We start from the raw sequence: 17,928 nt of genomic DNA, 5'->3' as shown, positions 1-17,928 counted from the left end.
TATTATCTCACATTCTGCATGACTTTTGAACATTCTATAAGACAATTACATAAGAGAAAAACCAATTTGTAGATATCTGAGTGAGTACAACCATTTAATAAATGTGAATAAAAACATTTCCGAACATTTTAATATACACTGCATTTTCTGATAGTAAGATTTTAGGTTAAAATAAGATCACAATTTAAAAAGTTTACCATTTTGAAAAAAATCATATCACTGTTTGCAATGCCATTTTCATACTTGAGATGCTAGTCCAACATATTGCTTATCCATTTGCTTTTGTTTGATTTTATTGTTATTAGATTCATGATAATGCTAAAATACACACACGCACACACACAATTACTTCGGTATTTTTTTTTTATTAAAAGCCCAAAGAAAAGTGGTGACAATGTTCAGTTGAAATTTTGAAATTGGGTTTTATAATTCTGCCCACGTAGCAAAAGTTGAAATGGTCGATGAAGATGTAGTTTTTGAAATAATGCAGCAAGTAGTAAAATCAACAAAACCAAGTGAAAATTATACAAGGAAACACAATAATAAGTTAACAAAGGAATTATATATAATACACTTTTTCTTCGTGTTGACAAGACATGATAAATCCTTTTTAATATTTTCCCATCTCATAAATAAATAAGCTTGCTTGTTAATACTTTGTCTAACTCTAATTTTTATTCTGTTACCAATGTCAGTAATACTTTATTTTTCATTATTTCTCTTATAAAGTGACTTCTGAACTTCCTAGTTTGTTTAAACTATCACAAGGTCAGAAAACCAAACACAGCATGTTCTCACTCATAGGTGGAAATTAAACAATGAGAACACTTGGACACAGGGCAGGGAACATGATACACCGTGGCCTGTCATGGGGTGGGGGGCCGGGAGGAGGGATAGCCTTGGAGAAATACTTAATGTAAATGATGAGTGAATGGGTGCAGCAAACCAACAGGGCACATGTAAACAAATGTAACAAACCTGCATGTTGTGCACATGTACCCTAGAACTTAAAGTATAATAAAAATAAATACATAAATAAAATTAAATTAAAAGGTAAATGCAAACATATTAATCATAAGTAAATGAAATATCTGATGATCTCATTATGTCTGGTAGTAATGTCATCTCTGAGTACTTAAATATTCATCTATATATTCCGTTGCTAAATTTCCCTTTATTTCTCTTTTATATTAAACTTTTTTTTAGAGAGCGCAAGTCCAAATCATCTTTTATTAATGTAGAAAGGTCATATTTAGCAAAAGACACAAGGCAGGGAAGTGTCAGGCCTGAGGCCTGAGCCCCTGCTGAGGGAGAAGGAGGCTGGGGGCACGTGGGAGAAGTGCTGGGAAGGGCTGAGTGGTGGGGGCCGCAGAAAGTTCCAGTGGGCAACATTGTGGGCAGATCATGGGTGGGACTCACGGGGACCTCGCTGCTAACTCTTGTTGCTTTGGCAGAGTGGGGTGGGGGGAAGGGAGGATCGTTAGTGCTGCCACCTGGAGTGAGAGCCGCCCCTTGGTTCCTGAGGGCACCATCAAGGGACACAGGACAGGAAGCCCAGGATGGTTAGTGCAGCTAGGGATGAGGGCCAGGGAGAAGCAGATGCCCTGGAGTGGCCGGGAAAAGTCCAGACACGGAGGCTTAGGAGCTTCCTGTTAAGTGCGTGGGTTCCGCCCTGTCTCTGCCAGGCACTCTGACTAGGGATGGATGATCTCCCTCTTCAGGTGCTCCGTGGTGGTCTTGCTCCCAGCAAAGGTGGTCCGGATCCCTTTGCCCATCTCCCCTGTGACCGACAGCAGTTCCCTGTGGGTGCTCTGGGAGCCCTGGGTGCCAGGTGGTTTCATGGCCTGTATGCAGCCGATGGAGGCGGTCCAAAGTCGTTAAATAGCGGTCTGAAAGGGACAGCAGCTCCTGGCACTGAGCCCGACGGCGACGGGACACTTCCTGTAGGGACCGGGGTGCCCAGCCCAGGGGTGCTGGAGCCTGGGGTGCTGCTGGGGGCAGGCGTGATGGGTTTGTAGGACATCCTCAACTCCTGGGCGCTGGGGATGCCAGCAGGCCGCTCCTCGGGGGTTGGCTGCCTGGCCGCTCAGTCGAGATCTGATTTGCAAGCTGGCTGCACGCCCCCTACTAAATCTGTGTTGAATTTTTTAACTGCAGTTTTTATTAATCTAAATACAGTTCAGATATTCTCGATGAAAATTTCACATTTGAGTTAGTTGAGACATACTAAAATGTAAAATAAACAATGGATTTCAAAGATTTCATATGAAAAAAGAATGCAAACTATCTCTAGTAATTTTTACATTGATTACATGTTGACACAGTATTTTGGATATATTGAGTTAAAATATGCAATTTTTTTTTTTAAATCTATGCTACATTTTTGTTAAAAAATTTAAATAAACTATGAAATTACTTCTTGGGATAGAAAAGGGGACATTATTAAATATATACCTAAATTTTTTCAAAAACGTATCTTTAACAAAAACACATTTTCAAACAAAAAAGTATTTTAATTTTGAATAGGTAAAATAAACTTATTCCTGCTGAAATTCAATCCTGGCATGATTTCTTTTTTATGCATTTGAGGACTCTGTTTATAACCCAGATAAAACATAAAGCTTATGAAACTCCTCTGAGAATGTCGAACACAAATTACCTGTATAGATATCAGGGTGCAGATGATGCTGAGGCCGGGCTGGCTGAAGAAGAGCAGGATGAAGATGCTGTACTGGCACAGGGGCTGGCCCCAGGTTACCCGTCCTTCATGTACGTGGCGATGGTCACCTGGCTCACCAGCAAAGTGAACAACAGGTCGTTGGTGGCCAGCCGCATACCAGTGTGTAGAAGGCGGTCTCCTTCTGCTCCTCGCGCGACTTGCACAGCAACACGATGGCCACCAGCTTGCCCACCACCCCGAAAATGGACGGTCCCAGGCTGTCCAGCAGATTGGGCTCCAGGTGAGGGACACATTGACCTAGGAAGGGGTTAACATGACGGTGGCTGGTGGTGTGCAGCCCTGGAGTGTGAAGCTGAGTCTGGGGTGATAGAAGAGAGACAAAGCCTCCATGAGTGAAATGACCACCTGCAGGATGTCAGAGCCACGCCCAGGAAACGGGATGCTAACATGACAAGGGAGGATCTCAGTCCCACTCTCTGGATTGCAACCACTTACCAACTGCAGCCACCCAAATCTCCAGGCTCGCTCTGCTCCTGCCAGCGGCACACCATTGCTGATCTTAATATGTATAAACTGAGCCTCACATTCCTCTTCCTCTCCCCCGCTCCCCCTCACACGCCTACCTCACTACTCTGACAAGAGCCATCTTCAGGGAAAGGTAACTCCCTAGTATTATTCCTGACAGATTCTGAGTTAATAAAATGCTCATGGAAACCCTGGAAGACAATTTGGAGAGTGTTCTCTTTCCTCCCTGGCTCCGCTGGCAGTGCCCCATCTCCACGCCTTCTACCCAATGGCCCAAATCCCATGTCACGTGTAGCGGCCCCAGTGGTGGCCTCTGCACGACCCCCCATGGTCAGCCCTCAGCTGTCCTGGACCAGCCTCCAGCCTGCCTTCACCTCCTCCTGCTCAGCCTGGAAAGTGCCAGGGCTTTGGCTTCTGAGAGCCAGGTCTCAGTGGCTGCGATTTAGGGATCTGAGGTCAGAGTAGCCAGTTTTCAAAAACGTGGGAAACAAGAGGGACAGCGGGATGGATCTGGAAAGAACAGTGCTGGGTTACTCGTTCAATTTTTTTCCTGCCTTCAAACATGAGTCCCAGCTTTGCTGTGCCCCCCGGTGTAGGCTGTGGGAGGACAGCTTCCAGGTGTGCGCCGCACGCGCAGGTGGCAGGAAGCCTGGGTCCCGGGTCTGGCCGCTGTCCGCCCCAGCCGCTAGCAGTGTCAGCAGCTACTGATGTTGGCGGCTGCCGCTCACTGACATTTATAAAGTACTCCACCCTTGGCTGGGTGCGGAGGCTCACGCCTGTAATCCCACCACTTTGGGAGGCCAAGGCGGGTGGATCACCTGAGGTCAGGAGTTGGAGACCAGCCTGGCCAATATGGCAAAACCCTGCCTCTACTAAAAATACTAGAATTAGCTGGGTGTGGTGGCAGGTGCTTGTAATCCCAGCTACTGGGGAGGTTGAGGCAGGAGAATCGCTTGAACCCGGGAGGTGAAGGTTACAGTGAGCCGAGATCAGGCCATTGCATTCCACCCTAGGCAAAATGAGCGAGACTCTGCCTCAAAAAAACAAAACAAAACGAAACAACAAAAACCCCTGCTCCTCCACCCCCTAACATCGGAATACAGCAGAACATTTAGGTACCCACAGAACATAAACCAAGATGGTCTGTGTCCTGCATTTTAACAAACATTAGAGTTTTAAAAGAACTGAAATCATGTAGAATGTATCCTCCAGCCAAAATGGCATCCAATTAAAAATAAAAAAGATAACAGCAAAATCTTAAATACTTGAAAGATAAACAGCACACATTTTAGTTTTGTTGGTTTTTTTCTTTTTTACATTTTTATTTATTTTATTTTAAGTTCTGGGGTACATGTGCAGGATGTGCAGGTTTGTTACACAGGTAAATTTGTGCCATGGTGGTTTGCTATACATATCAACCCATTGCCTTGGCATTAAACCCAGCACGCATTAACTATTTTTCCTGATGCTCTCCCTCTCCTGCCCCCATCCAGGGGCCCCATTGTGTGTTGTTTCCTTCCCTGTGTCCATGTGTTCTCATTGTTCAGGTCCTACTTCTAAGTGAGAATATTAGGTGTTTCGCTTTCTGTTTCTGCATTAGTTTCCTGAGGATAATGGCTTCCTGTTCCATCCATGTCCCTGCAAAGGACATGATCTCATTCTTTTTTTATGGCTGCATAGTATTCCATGTTGTATGTGTACCGCATTTTCTTCATCCAGTCTATCATTGATGGACATTTGGATTGATTCCATGTCTTTGCTATTGTGAATAGCGCTAAACAGCAAGCACACTCCTAAGGGAAACGTCTCAAGGGAAACTATTAAATATATTAAACTGAATAAAAATACGACATATCACACTTGATTCAACACAGGTAAAGCCAGTGCTGGCAGGAAAATGTGTTTCACTAAATGTGTATGATGGAAAAGTAGAAATTTCTCAAATAAAATTTCAGCTATCACATCAAGAAAGTAGAAAATAGTAGCAAACTAAAACCAAAACAAATATAAGAAAGAAGCCTGAGCTCTGACCAGCAGCCGTGGCCACCCGCAACAGCACTACCACGAGTGTCTTGTGGGCTTTCCTCAGAGGAGCCTGTCAGCATCCTCCAGTTCCAGGCACTCTAGCCCCTGTCCTGCTTCAAGAGGCTTTTTCCAACCAGAGGCCTCTCCTCGATGGCCTGAAGGCTCGGCCAGTTCCCACGAAGTTTGCCGGGAACGCAAGGCTGTCACTGATATTCGTGGCACCAAGACTTGTGCGCAGGTTGCACACATTGACCACTGTCTGTGCCACGTGCAATGACGCCGCCTGAGGCGCGCACACCGCACGCGCACCCCCGTAACGGCTTGGCTAGCCTGTAACGGCTAGGCCTGGCTCTGCGTTCCTGGCTTGGCTTGGCGTTCCTCGCTTGGCTCGGCGTTAATCGCTTTGCCCGGTGTTTCTCGCTTGGATTGACGTTTCCTCCATCGCGTTCCTTTGCTGGGCTTGACCTTTTCGCTGCTGGGCTTGGCATTCCCTTGGCTGGGTTGGGTGTTTCCTTTGGGCGGGGCGGGGCGGGGCGGGGGTTGGCCCTTCCTGGGTGGGGGGGGGGACGTGGGATCACCCCGGGTGGGCGTGGGCTTTCCCCGGCTGGGTGTGGGTTTTCCCGGGTGGGGTGGGCTGGGCTCGCCTGCTGGGGTTGGCAGGTTTTGGCTGGGATTAACCTTTGTCTTCAAACAGATCGGAAACCCAGAATTTCCTGCTAGTTGGTGAAACTGGTTGGTAGACGCAATGTGCTCGCTAGTACCGGCCTCCCCTGGCTGTTCAAAGCAGATGGTGGCTGAGGTTTCTTCAATACCGGCTGCCTCCACCGTGAAGAAGCCATTTGGTCTCAGGAGCAAGATGGGCAAGTGGTGCCACCACTGCTTCCCCTGCTACAGGGCCAGTGGCAAGAGCAACGTGGGTGCTTCTGGAGACCAGGACGACTCCGCTATGAAGACACTTAGAAGCAAGATGGCCAAGTGGTGCTGCCACTGCCTCCCCTGCTGCAGGAGGAGCGACAAGAGCAACGTGGGCACTTCTGGGGACCACCATGACTCTGCTATGAAGACACTTAGGAGCAAGATGGCCAAGTGGTGCTGCCACTGCTTCCCCCGCTGCAAGGGGCGCGGGGAGAGCAACGTGGAAGCTTGGGAAGACTACGACGACAGCGCCTTCATGGAGCCCAGGTACCACGTCCCCTGCTGCAAGGGGCGTGGGGAGAGCAACGTGGAAGCTTGGGAAGACTACGACGACAGCGCCTTCATGGAGCCCAGGTACCACGTCCCCAGCTGCAAGGGGCGCGGGGAGAGCAACCTGGAAGCTTGGGAAGACTACGACGACAGCGCCTTCATGGAGCCCAGGTACCACGTCCCCAGCTGCAAGGGGCGCGGGGAGAGCAACGTGGAAGCTTGGGAAGACTACGACGACAGCGCCTTCATGGAGCCCAGGTACCACGTCCGTGGAGAAGATCTGGACAAGCTCCACAGAGCTGCCTGGTGGGGTAAAGTCCCCAGAAAGGATCTCATCGTCATGCTCAGGGACACTGACGTGAACAAGACGGACAAACAAAAGAGGTAACCGGGCCTGGGCTGGGAGGAGGCGGGACGTGGGGGGATGATGGGGGCATACCCTCCTGGAGGGATCGGGGTCCTGGCTTTCTGTTCCTCCGCAGGCCCCACACCACCCTGGGTGTGGAAACCTCAGAGAGGTCAGGGCACAGGCCCTTTATGAACAACAACACAGAAACAAAACTTTAGCTGATTTCCTATCCGATTATAATTTCCCTTATAGAACACTAATAGACTGTATGAAAGTGACTTAACTCGCAAAATCAAGTCGATGCAGCAGATTATTTTTAACGTACACATTTTTAAACAATGTTCTATACATTATAGAAAGGTGTATATTGAGAACTAAGTCCCATAATATATCAACTTCTGGGCTAAATATTTTTCAAATAAAATCCAATATGGATTTGATATCAATGTACCCTATGTAAATATGTCCTTTACTGAGGAACCTTACAAGGAAACTGAAATGGGAAGATGGTTTGTGTCCTTGAATAGGAAGATTCGTTTTTCTTAAGATGTGAGCTTTTTCTGTGTTTATCACTTTTACGTAAGCCAAATAAAAATAGCAAAGTTTTAGCATTTTTACACTGCACATCCTGTATTTTATTGCTGTAATAAGTTAATTTTTTGTAACAGAACGGAAAAAGACTTGCTTTTCCAGATATCAAAATGTGAATGTGCTATTTCCACAAATTGTTTACTAACAGCTGAAAAAATATCAATGAATAGAACAGAATAGGAAATCCAGAAATACCCAAATATATGTAAGAATTTAGCACTTGATAATGGTGATGTTTCATATTGATAAAGCAAGATTAATCATTAATAAATGAAATGCATGCTGTTTGGAGAAAACTAGCTAGATTTTTATGTCACAAAAGTAAGTTCCTGGAGTATAGATTAAAATTTTTAAATATACAAAAGGAGAAAAATACCAGAAGAAAACACAAAAGCCTATTTATATATGCAACTATTTATTTATTTATTTATTTATTTATTTATTTATTTTTCTGGGACAGAATTTCACTCTGTTGCCCAGGCTGGAGTTCAGTGGCGCAATAACAGCTCACTACAACCTCCGCCTCCCGGGTTCGAGCAATTCTCTGCCTCAGCCTATTGAGTAGCTAGGATTACAGGTGCCCGCCACCACACCCGGCTAATTTTTTGTATTTTCAATAGAGGCAGGATTTCACCATCTTGGCCAGGTTGGTCTTGAACTCCTATCCTTGTGATCCACCCGCCTCAGCCTCCCAAAGTGCTGAGATTACAAGCCTGAGCCACTGAACCAAGCATATATATGCAGATATAATAAAATAAGCTCAATTTAAGATTGGGCAAGGTACTTTTTTGCATATCTACCAGTGACCTGTGCACATAGGAAAACGTAGTGTTCCTGGTAAGAGAAGGAATTTAAGTTAGAAGAGGAATGAAATACTGTTTTCTATTGAAGTTAGAAGAGGAATGAAAGGCCGGCTGCGGTGGCTCACGCCTGTAATCTCAGCACTTTGGCAGGCCAAGGCAGGTGGATAACGAGGTCAAGAATTTGAGACTAGCATGGCCAGCATGGTGGAACCCCGTCTCTACTAAAAAATACAAAAAATTAGCCAGGCATGGTGGCATGCACCTGTAATCCCAGCTACTCAGGAGGCTGAGGCAAGAGAATTGCTTGAACCAGGGAGGTGGAGGTTGCAGTGAACTGAGATTGCACCACTACACTCCAGCCTGGATGATGGAATGAGACTTCATCTCAAAAATAAATAAACTAATTAATAATAAAAATAAATAAATAAAGGAATGAAATACTGTCTTCTATCCACAAGGTTTGTGAGGGTGAAGAACAGTGGTACTTATGTAGTTGCTGAAAGTTTAAGCTGCTGCAACTTTTCTAACACACTTTGATGATAAGAACCACATGTTAAAAATGTGTATGCCTTTTACCTATCAACTCTATTATACTGAAATATCTATATGAAATAGAGACATATGTTTTTCTTAGTATTGCTTAAAATAGCAGTGTATTAAGAAGAGCTCACATAAAGATTTTATGAAAAAATTTCAGTGCATCCATAGGATGGAATAACATGTAACCATTGAAGGTGTCAGTAGATACAGAGATATGTTGTCGTGCAAAGATGTGCTTTGCTATATCAAGTGAGGAAAAAATCAGTTTGTTATACACCTACACAAACAGAATCTGCTCTTGTGTTACCTGAAAACATGTAGAAAACATAATCAAACTTATTTCTGGGGATTTGTAAGTGAAGTTCTTCCCTTTCTCTTATCTGTGATTTCTGCAATGAATATCTGAAAAGTTTTAGTTAAATTTCACTAGTAATGAAATAATCCTTGGGAAGAGAAGGAATGTGCTACTTGCATAGATACAAATAATTTCTCACATTTTATTATTTATTTTTATTCCTGTGCATAGCTATCTTCTGTGAACTTTTACCCTCTTGAGAAGTAGAGGGTTTCTGTTTACCTGTTCCTGTAGATTTTATTGTATATACATTTTATTATAAAATTATCTTTTCATTATATATATAAACATGTGTAAAAGGTATGAATTAATTATTTTATTTTAGTTATATATTTATGAAAACTAAAATAGCAAATATAAATGACCATTACTATTGTAAATGTATTGCTCTACTCAACAGGAGCATTCTTTAAAAATATTGAACTCCCAAGCTGTGTTTATGCATTCTTTCAATCCGTTTAGTCATCAAACATAAGCCAGACACCTATTATGTGGAAGGCATATTCTACCATCTCTCAGGATCCTTCCGTCTTTGAAAACTTCATATTTACCTGCTGGGCCTGAGCAAGTTGAGAGATTTAAAATTGGGGCATTAGGAGGTAATCTCAATTGAAACTTTTCTTCCCTCCTTTCAAACAAAAGCGTTTCTGAAGGTAGACAACAGTAAAAGATAACCCTCAACTACCCTTCTGAAAATGTATAAGTCTTGGGTAAAGACTGTTTTAGTACTTTTAAGAACTAAAATGTGGTACACAAACAGCATGGAATACTATGCAGTCATAAAAGAAAGAACGAGAGCATGTCCTTTGCAGGGACATGGATGGTGTTGAAGGCCATTACCCTTAGCAAACTAATACGGGAACAGAAAACCAAATACCGCACGGTCTCACTTATAGGTGGGAGCTAAATGATGAGAACACACAGACACCTAGAGGGAAGCGACACACACTGGGGCCTATCAGAGGGTGGAGGGTGGGAGGAGGGAAAGAAGCAGGAAATAGAACTAATGGGTACTGGGCTTAACACCTAGGTAATGAAATAATTTGTACAACCAACCCCCTTGACACGTTTTTACCTATGTAACAAACCTGCACATCCTGCACCTGTACCCCTGAAAGTAAACGTGGAAAAAAAGCTCCACAAATAGTTTCATAAATTCATTTTAAAAGGAGAAGAATTATAATAGTCTTAAATCCTAATATGAATGATTGGAAATATCTAATGTACATACATTGTATAAATCTAAGTATTGATAAAAATGAGCCCATGTCATTCATTTGAATTTCAAGCTTTCTTTGGCTTAAAGTTTTTGAAAACCAAAGTAAGAAATAGATTATTTTAGAAATTTGTTTGTGTTTTCACCTCAGCCCTGTTATTCCATACTTCTTTTAAGAACTAAAATTTATCTAAATGCTAGTCATCTGACTGGAACCGCCCCAGACGTGTTATATTGTAACATATTCTACTTAATGTAAGGCACCAGGGATTGTATGATGCCCCATTATTGTATGTCTCAATAAGAGAATTATTTAAATGCTGCCAATTATAGTTATAGTAAATCATGAATTATAAGTGGCATTTCAGTGTGAGAAATGGTGAAACATAGAGACAATGATCATCTTAGAATCACTAAAATACATCGTTACCTGTAATCTTTAAAACATACCTGAAAGTGTAGGTATAATTGTATCATCTCACTGAATTCAAATGTTGTCTTTAATGGTATTAGTAAAAATTATAATATCTTACAATTACTGAGCTGTTATTTGTGTTAGGAACTATTCTATATCTTTCGTGTAGAGTCTTATTTAAGCAATACTGTGGTTTCCTCTGAGAAATCGACTCTTTTCATTCCCATTTTATTGATGAGGAAATTGAGAGCCAAAAAAGGTAAGCAACAGCTGGGAAGCATCAGAGCTTCAAGTAGGATTCCAGCCCACGTTGAATGCCATTCAAGGGCTCTGGTCTTCCTATTCAAATAGGCTGCTCTTTCATTCATACAGTGAGTCATGAGGTAATAAGTAGTGTGCTTTCTTCAAAGGGAAATTAAGTTTGTTTTGAAGGCAGAGTAATAGCAGGCTATTCTGTGTTTGCTATTGCATGAATCATTGATGTAGCTGTAGATAGTGCACTACAATTTCCTAAAAAGTATTCTCACTCTCATAGGACTGCTCTACATCTGGCCTCTGCCAATGGGAATTCAGAAATAGTAAAACTCCTGCTGGACAGACGATGTCAACTTGATGTCCTTGACAACAAAAAGAGGACAGCTCTGATCAAGGTATGCAGTAGTCAACTATATCAGCATGAGATGGCTTTGATTTCAATACATAGCATAAAAATGAGTTTTCTCATTTAAATGGAACTAGTTGGTGAAAGCTGTGGAATGTTAGTTTTAATTCTCAGGACTTATAATTTATTTTTGGTCTAATACTGACAGGCTGTACAATGCCAAGAAGATGAATGTGCATTAATGTTGCTGGAACATGGCACTGATCCAAATATTCCAGATGAGTATGGAAATACTGCTCTACACTATGCTATCTACAATGAAGATAAATTAATGGCGAAAGCACTGCTCTTATACGGTGCTGATATTGAATCAAAAAACAAGGTATAGGTCTACCAATTTCATCTTCAAAATACTGAAATGCATTCATTTTAACATTGACCTGGGTAAGAGCCAGTTTTCCATATTTGGAAGCTCAAGCATAACCTGAATGAAAATATTTTGAAATGAGTTAATTATCTAAGACTTTATTTTAAATATTGTTACTTTTAAAGAAGCATTCGAGGGTACAGTTTTTTTTTTAATGCTCTTGTGGTTTATGTTTTTTTAAAAAACACTGAATTTGTAAAAGGTAATACTTTGTTTTTTTTCATGCCAGGTTTTTTTTTCCCCTAATAAATGTAAAATGACAAAATTTGCCCTGGAAATAGGTTTTACATTAAAACTCCAAGAAAACTCAAACACAGTTCAGTGAATAGTAATCCTGCCCCTTTGGCAAGTTCCCCCCCCAAAAAAAAAAACAAAACAAAAAACAGTAATAGATATGAGGTGATTGATTTCTCAGTGACAAGTCTTTTTCTCAGTGACAAGTCTTAAGATATTTCTGATTGCACATGAGGCAGAAGCGGAAAGGGAAAAAGACAGCAATCAGAAATATCAAGACCAATTTGGAAATTAGGTAATGGAGGGAAAGACCATGAAGAGGTTTTCTGTGTGTGTGTGTGTTGCTGTTGATCATTCATTTGTTTCCTTTGTATGGTGAGACAAGGTTCTTTTCAATTTTAGAGAATGACAGTTTTCAGTTTGGGAGAGGGAGTTAGTGGGTTGTAAACTGCTTAGAGATCAATTTCAGGAAGCCTCTGAGGATCCAGATAGGCAATGAATAGGTGGTAATGTAGTGGGAAACACTTGAGCAGAGGGAACGACAAGTAATTAACTGACTTAGTGTCCTATTCTGGTAAAAATGGCCAATTGGAGTCTCAACTCTGCTTTCAACTCTAGAATATCTTGATGGGAAGGTGGGTGATAAGGGGCTTATAAGGAGCAAGATCAGGTTGGATTTTGAGTTTACTAGACCTTGTTCTACTCTTACTGGGGAAAATTATGTGATGTTTTCAGCAAATGAGTCTCTCTCCTACTCTTTCCTCTTTTTGGCCAAATCCTCAAATGATAAAGGGAATTGGTTATGTGGATGAGCGCTGAGACTGAAGTAATCATCTATTGCACTAGCTTCCAGCTAGAGTTGTGCATTCCAGTTACCTCAGGAAAATTTTTAAATAATCCACAAGTCTAGGCTTTCCCCCTGAAGATTTTCATAGAGTAAATCTAATATGTACATTTAAAAATGTTTCCTTGAAGCCAGGCATGGTGTTGCATGGCTGTAGTCCCAGCTGCTGGGGAGTCTGAGGTGGGAGGATTGCTTGAGCTCAGGAGTTCGAGTCTAGCCTGGTCAACATAATGAGACCCTGTCTCTAACAACAACAACAACAACAACAAATTTCTCAAAATCTGGATACACTTCTGCTCAAGAACCATGAATACATAAGTGTAATATGTAAATTCTTATGTCTCAGAAACTTAAGATATTTCTAGAAGAGTTGGAGTTGGATATGTGCTAATTCCTTTAAATCTTTCCTTTCCAATAACATTAATCTAACTTTTTTTTTGGTTTGTTTTTGAGATGGGGTCTCAATCTGTTCCCCAGGCTGTAGTGCAGTGGTGTGATCACAGCTTACCACAGCCTTGACCTCCCCAAGCTCAGGTGGTTCTCCAATCTCAGTGTTTTTTTTTGTTTTTGTTTTTTGTTTTTTTTGTTTTTTAGTAGAGATGAGGTTAATGCCATGTTTTTCAGGCTGACCTTGAACTCCTGGGCTCAAGTGAATCACCCACCTCAGCCTCCCAAAATGCTAGGATTACAGGTGTGAGCCCCATTCCTGGCCAAGTCTGACTTTTATATGTGGATGAGACATTAAAATGAATATTATTGGCACTATCAGCTTACGGAATAATACCTTTTCCTTTATGCCTTCAGTTCTTCCCTGCCAATCAGAAGGTCTTTAGAAATTTGCAGTGAGTAGTCTTTCATTAAGTAGAGAATGGCCCTCTCAGGATTTTGTGTCTCTTTGTTCAGATATTCAAGTGCTTAGGTCAGTAAGTCATTGTTAAGAGCAGAGTTTTCTCAATTAGAATTGTAGCAAATTCTAAACCTTTTTTTTAATCAATTGAAGCTGTATTGTGGACTATCCATTATGTCTCTTATGTTTGCAGAGCTTTGACATAATCAAGATGGCAGGTTTAAACACTAAAAACCATGGAGTTATTAAGAATACAGACGGGAATTCTGTTAGTTTCAGTAATCCTATGAACTGATGATTTAGTTAACAATCTGGAAAAAGTAAATACAAATAGATTTTAAATGAATGAATGGGAAAATTCTTCAAATGGGCAGTAGGAGTATTAATAGCAATTTTTATTGCACATTGGAGCTTGAACTTTTGGTAAAACACGTGAAACTAAAGAAATATTTTACATTCAAATTCTTGCTTTATACACAAGAATTTTGTCTTAGGGTTGGATAATATAGAGATAAAAGATACATCCCCTGCCCTCAAGAAGCTCTTTGTTTAAATGGAAAAAAAATCATCATCCAAAAGTGCCATGCCAAATGCTGGGTTAGAAGCAAAGAGTCTTAGAAGCAGTAAACGTTGAAAGTGAGTTTTTGAGATGATCAGAGTTGATGTGGTCAGGCAGCGAAGGGGTGTTTCCAAGGGAAGCAGCAGCATGTGGGAAAGCACAGAAGAGTGAGATGGAAGCAGCTACATTTGATTTACTTTCTATGAGTGTAAGTCCATGGGATCTTATATAAAGTTTCCAGTTCAGCTGAGAAATAGGTAATTTTTTGAATTACATATTGTTTTTGTTTTATATTGTTTTACAGCATGGCCTCACACCACTTTTGCTTGGTGTACATGGACAAAAACAGCAAGTGGTGAAATTTTTAATCAAGAAAAAAGCTAATTTAAGTGCATGTGACAGATGTGGAAGGTATAGTTATTTCTTTTAATCTGTGTGTTGTTCGAGATTGATAGCAGTCACTCAAGTCATAAATAATAAATTAGTAAGATTAAATTATACTTATTGGGACATAGTGATGAGTATCAACACAAATCAGTTAAGTAGAAAAACAATTATTTGGACTGGGCAACATGAAGAACAGTTTTAGTAGGATTCATCTTCTCTTATTGTATTGACTGATGTTATTTGTTGTATGGTGTTTTTGGTTAGATGATATTATGTTAGCTAAAGGGATTTCATGTTAATTTTATGAAATGTGAACTTTAGCTTTTAGTTTACTTTATGACCCAGTATTGAACTTCTTAACTTTTTCTAGTAGTTTTTAACCTCTGTATCTTATATGCTTTTCTGCTAAATATGCTGCATGAAACATAAATAGGAGTTGAAAATCCTTTTTTCTATTCAATGACTCTGCTTTAAGTTGCCTTGTTTGAAGAATAGTAATGTTAGCTTATCCCTACTTGACAATTAATTGCTATTCCCACATACTGTGGGTCCAACAGCTTTTGCTTTTTTATTTCCAGTGTATTTTGATGGTTTTATTTTTAATTGGTATGGAGAGAGGGAGTGAAGATAGTTTTTAGTGGATACACTTTTCCTTTAATGAAGGCAAGCCGTAGGTGGGTGATAAAGAGAAAAGAGCTAGGCTTTGGATTCACACAAGACTGGGTTTAATCCCTAGCTTTCTTACTTGGTAAGTGTGTGACCTTGGGAATCTTATTTACCACCAAATGTGTTGTCATATTTGAAAAGTAGGAGAATATATCCTTCAAATTGATTGTGCATAAGTAAGGAAGATATATATGGCATTTAATTCAGTGCCTAGCACATGCTTATTGGCATCATTAACTGAAACTCTTATGACTATTCTTACCATTATTATTAATATTACTGCTTTCAGCAAGCAGAGAGCTCTTACTTATCTTACCCTCTAGCTGATTTTCTATTACAGCATATCAGTCTAGGGAAGCTGTAAGGAAATCTTCACTTATAACTTTGTCCACTTCAGATAAGTGGCCCTAGCATTGTTTCTTGCCCATTGAAAGACTTTAAATTAATGTCTTCTACTTTCCAATACCTCACCGAGATAAGAGGTTTCCTTGTTGTCCCTTCCTTTAAACCTTGTTGGTATTTTACAAAGATGAACACTTAAGCACCCAAATGCTTGTGTGTTTTAGTGCATGTAAATCTTTAATTCTGCATGGACAGGCAAGATGTTAAGTTGATAAAGTATATCAAATTAGCTTTTAAAATAAGTTTATTACAGTTCCTAAGGGAGAAATTATCTCTGTCATTTTAGAAATGCTCTGATACTTGCTGTACGTTGTGGATCAGCAAGTATAGTCAGCCTTCTACTCGAGCAAAATATTGATGTCTCTTCTAAAGATCTATCTGAACAGACAGCCAGAGACTATGCTGTTTCTAGTCATCATATTGTGTAAGTGTTTACATTAAAAGGCGAGTTAATGTTAAATTGAGATTTAAAATAATTATAACAATAGCATCTTATATATCAGGTGAGATGTCATAGTGCCGTTCAGCTAGTTTTAGAGTGGCAGTCAGTTAGTCCCCTGCATCAGCCAGAAATCGGAAAAAAAGTAAGACAATTTAGAAGTACCAATGGATACAGGATTCTTTATCTCAGGACTTCTAAGACCTTGATACTTAGAGATCCCAACGTTGTTCATTTCATCCAAGTATACCACCTATGGATGGGATTAAAAAACAGTGTCATATCTTTCATTTTTCTGATTAGTTATTTGGGTCTTGAAATGTCCATCTTAACAGAAAACCTTGTACTGTCTTCTGGAGACTATTTCCTACATACTCCTTGAATTTTTCAATAACTGAAGGGATTCACTAAATCCAAGGAAGACAGTCCCTTTTATCAAGTCAGAAGGAGGAGAATAAAAAGGACATTCCAGTCATTCTGATGTTTCCCTTGTTTCTGTTGCTGCGTTGTTGCCACTCAAACTGGTCCTGCTGCCTGGTAATGGTTGACCTTTGACACCAAAATGCCTTTACTGATTCAGATCCCTCAAGTCTTTAAGTTCCCATATCTATGCTTCTATGCTCAGCCATTGTTCCCAAAGCACCAGCACCCTGCTCTGGCAGCTGGGCATCCTGACTTGATCTGCAGACAAAGTGAGCAAATTGACACTTGCCCCCATATTCAGAACTTAATGTGGAAACCACATCTTAGCCAAGAATTAGCTGAGACCTTCATGGTACAAAATCCTTTGAGGCCGTTGTTGGTCTTTTCTCCGGGAGATATTAATTGGGCTTGTTCTAAAGGGTCAGAGGGGTTCAAATAATGTGACAGAAAGAGATCAGTGTTTGTTTCTTCTTCTTTGCTATCAGATCTGTACTATGAGGCACCTTTATATTCTCTATAGAACCTTAGGCAGTAGAAAGTCCCATATGAACCTTCTCCAAGCAGCGGCTCCCAGTTGTGGTCAGCCGTTGAGTGATCTCTTTTACATGATAATGAAAAATCGTCCAAGCTACTTTCATCTGTAACTCAAGATTTTAAAATATTTTCAAATTCTACCTCACAGGGAGCCATTGAAGAGAATTCTCAGAATCTCAAGTAGGTTAGTTGGACTTAACAGAACCAAGCCCTGTGCATGACTCATCACTAATCATGTGTAAAAGTAGGGCTTTGTGCTTGCTTCCGCAGCACATATCCTAAAATGGGAACAATACAGAGAAAATTAGCATGGCTTCTGCATAAGGAAGCAGCACAAATTTTTGAAGCATTCCATATTTTGGTCAGTCACTGGAAGGTCATTTGACTATTTGCTGACTAGCTCTAAGGAAACAGTGTGAATCAAAGCAAAACATGGGTGCCACCAAAATATTGAAATTGTGATTTGCACTAAAAAAATAGTCATGTAAGATGGTCTATGAGGTGATTCAGAGCTGAATAATGTGTTTGGTGCAAAATATGTTGTTAGTGTGTATGTCAAAAATTAGAGAATGTCAACTTACAACTTCTTCATGGAAACTAAAAAACATATAGGTAGAGTTTTGGTCTCCATGTCAGCTGGAATTGAACATCAATATAAACCATTATCCTAAGAAACATCCGCTGGCTCAGAGTTGGAGTCGGTAGAGAAGGATCACTGGTCCAAGCCAGGTCTTAACATCCATTGGTTTTTCTGCCGTTGGTGTGATTGGTCAACTCCGTAATAGTGGACACTCACATTATCTACTTTAATGAGATATTTATGAGTAAATTTAGTTACAAACTAAGACGTAGTTGAGATGCCCAGAATTATAAGCCCTAAG

The 17,928-nt window shown here is 40.8% G+C and overlaps 1 protein-coding gene, 1 non-coding gene and 1 pseudogene across 2 annotated transcripts in view; 2 read left to right on the top strand and 1 right to left on the bottom strand.

Moving 5' to 3' along the window:
- Positions 1-1,652: 1,652 nt before the first annotated feature.
- Positions 1,653-2,023, bottom strand: LOC135965323 (cyclin-dependent kinase 2-associated protein 2 pseudogene; annotated as a pseudogene).
- Positions 2,024-6,017: 3,994 nt separating this feature from the next.
- LOC135965270 (POTE ankyrin domain family member G-like) overlaps positions 6,018-17,928 on the top strand; it is a 35,932-nt gene continuing 24,021 nt past the window's right edge. The window contains exons 1-6 of the mRNA XM_065521794.1: positions 6,018-6,412; positions 6,674-6,799; positions 11,220-11,334; positions 11,494-11,667; positions 14,501-14,607; positions 15,938-16,075. Of these exons, the coding sequence (XP_065377866.1) occupies positions 6,018-6,412; positions 6,674-6,799; positions 11,220-11,334; positions 11,494-11,667; positions 14,501-14,607; positions 15,938-16,075 (1,055 nt within the window). The remainder of the gene's footprint in view (positions 6,413-6,673; positions 6,800-11,219; positions 11,335-11,493; positions 11,668-14,500; positions 14,608-15,937; positions 16,076-17,928) is intronic.
- On the top strand, positions 17,302-17,408 carry LOC135965776 (U6 spliceosomal RNA). The gene has a single exon (XR_010578889.1). It is a non-coding gene; the product is annotated as a U6 spliceosomal RNA (small nuclear RNA).

The sequence above is a fragment of the Macaca fascicularis genome, chromosome 10, assembly GCF_037993035.2.
Source record: "Macaca fascicularis isolate 582-1 chromosome 10, T2T-MFA8v1.1".
Lineage (NCBI taxonomy): Eukaryota > Metazoa > Chordata > Mammalia > Primates > Cercopithecidae > Macaca > Macaca fascicularis.
The sequence above is the reverse complement of the archived record's forward strand: the minus strand, read 5'-3'. Positions and strand labels throughout refer to the sequence as shown.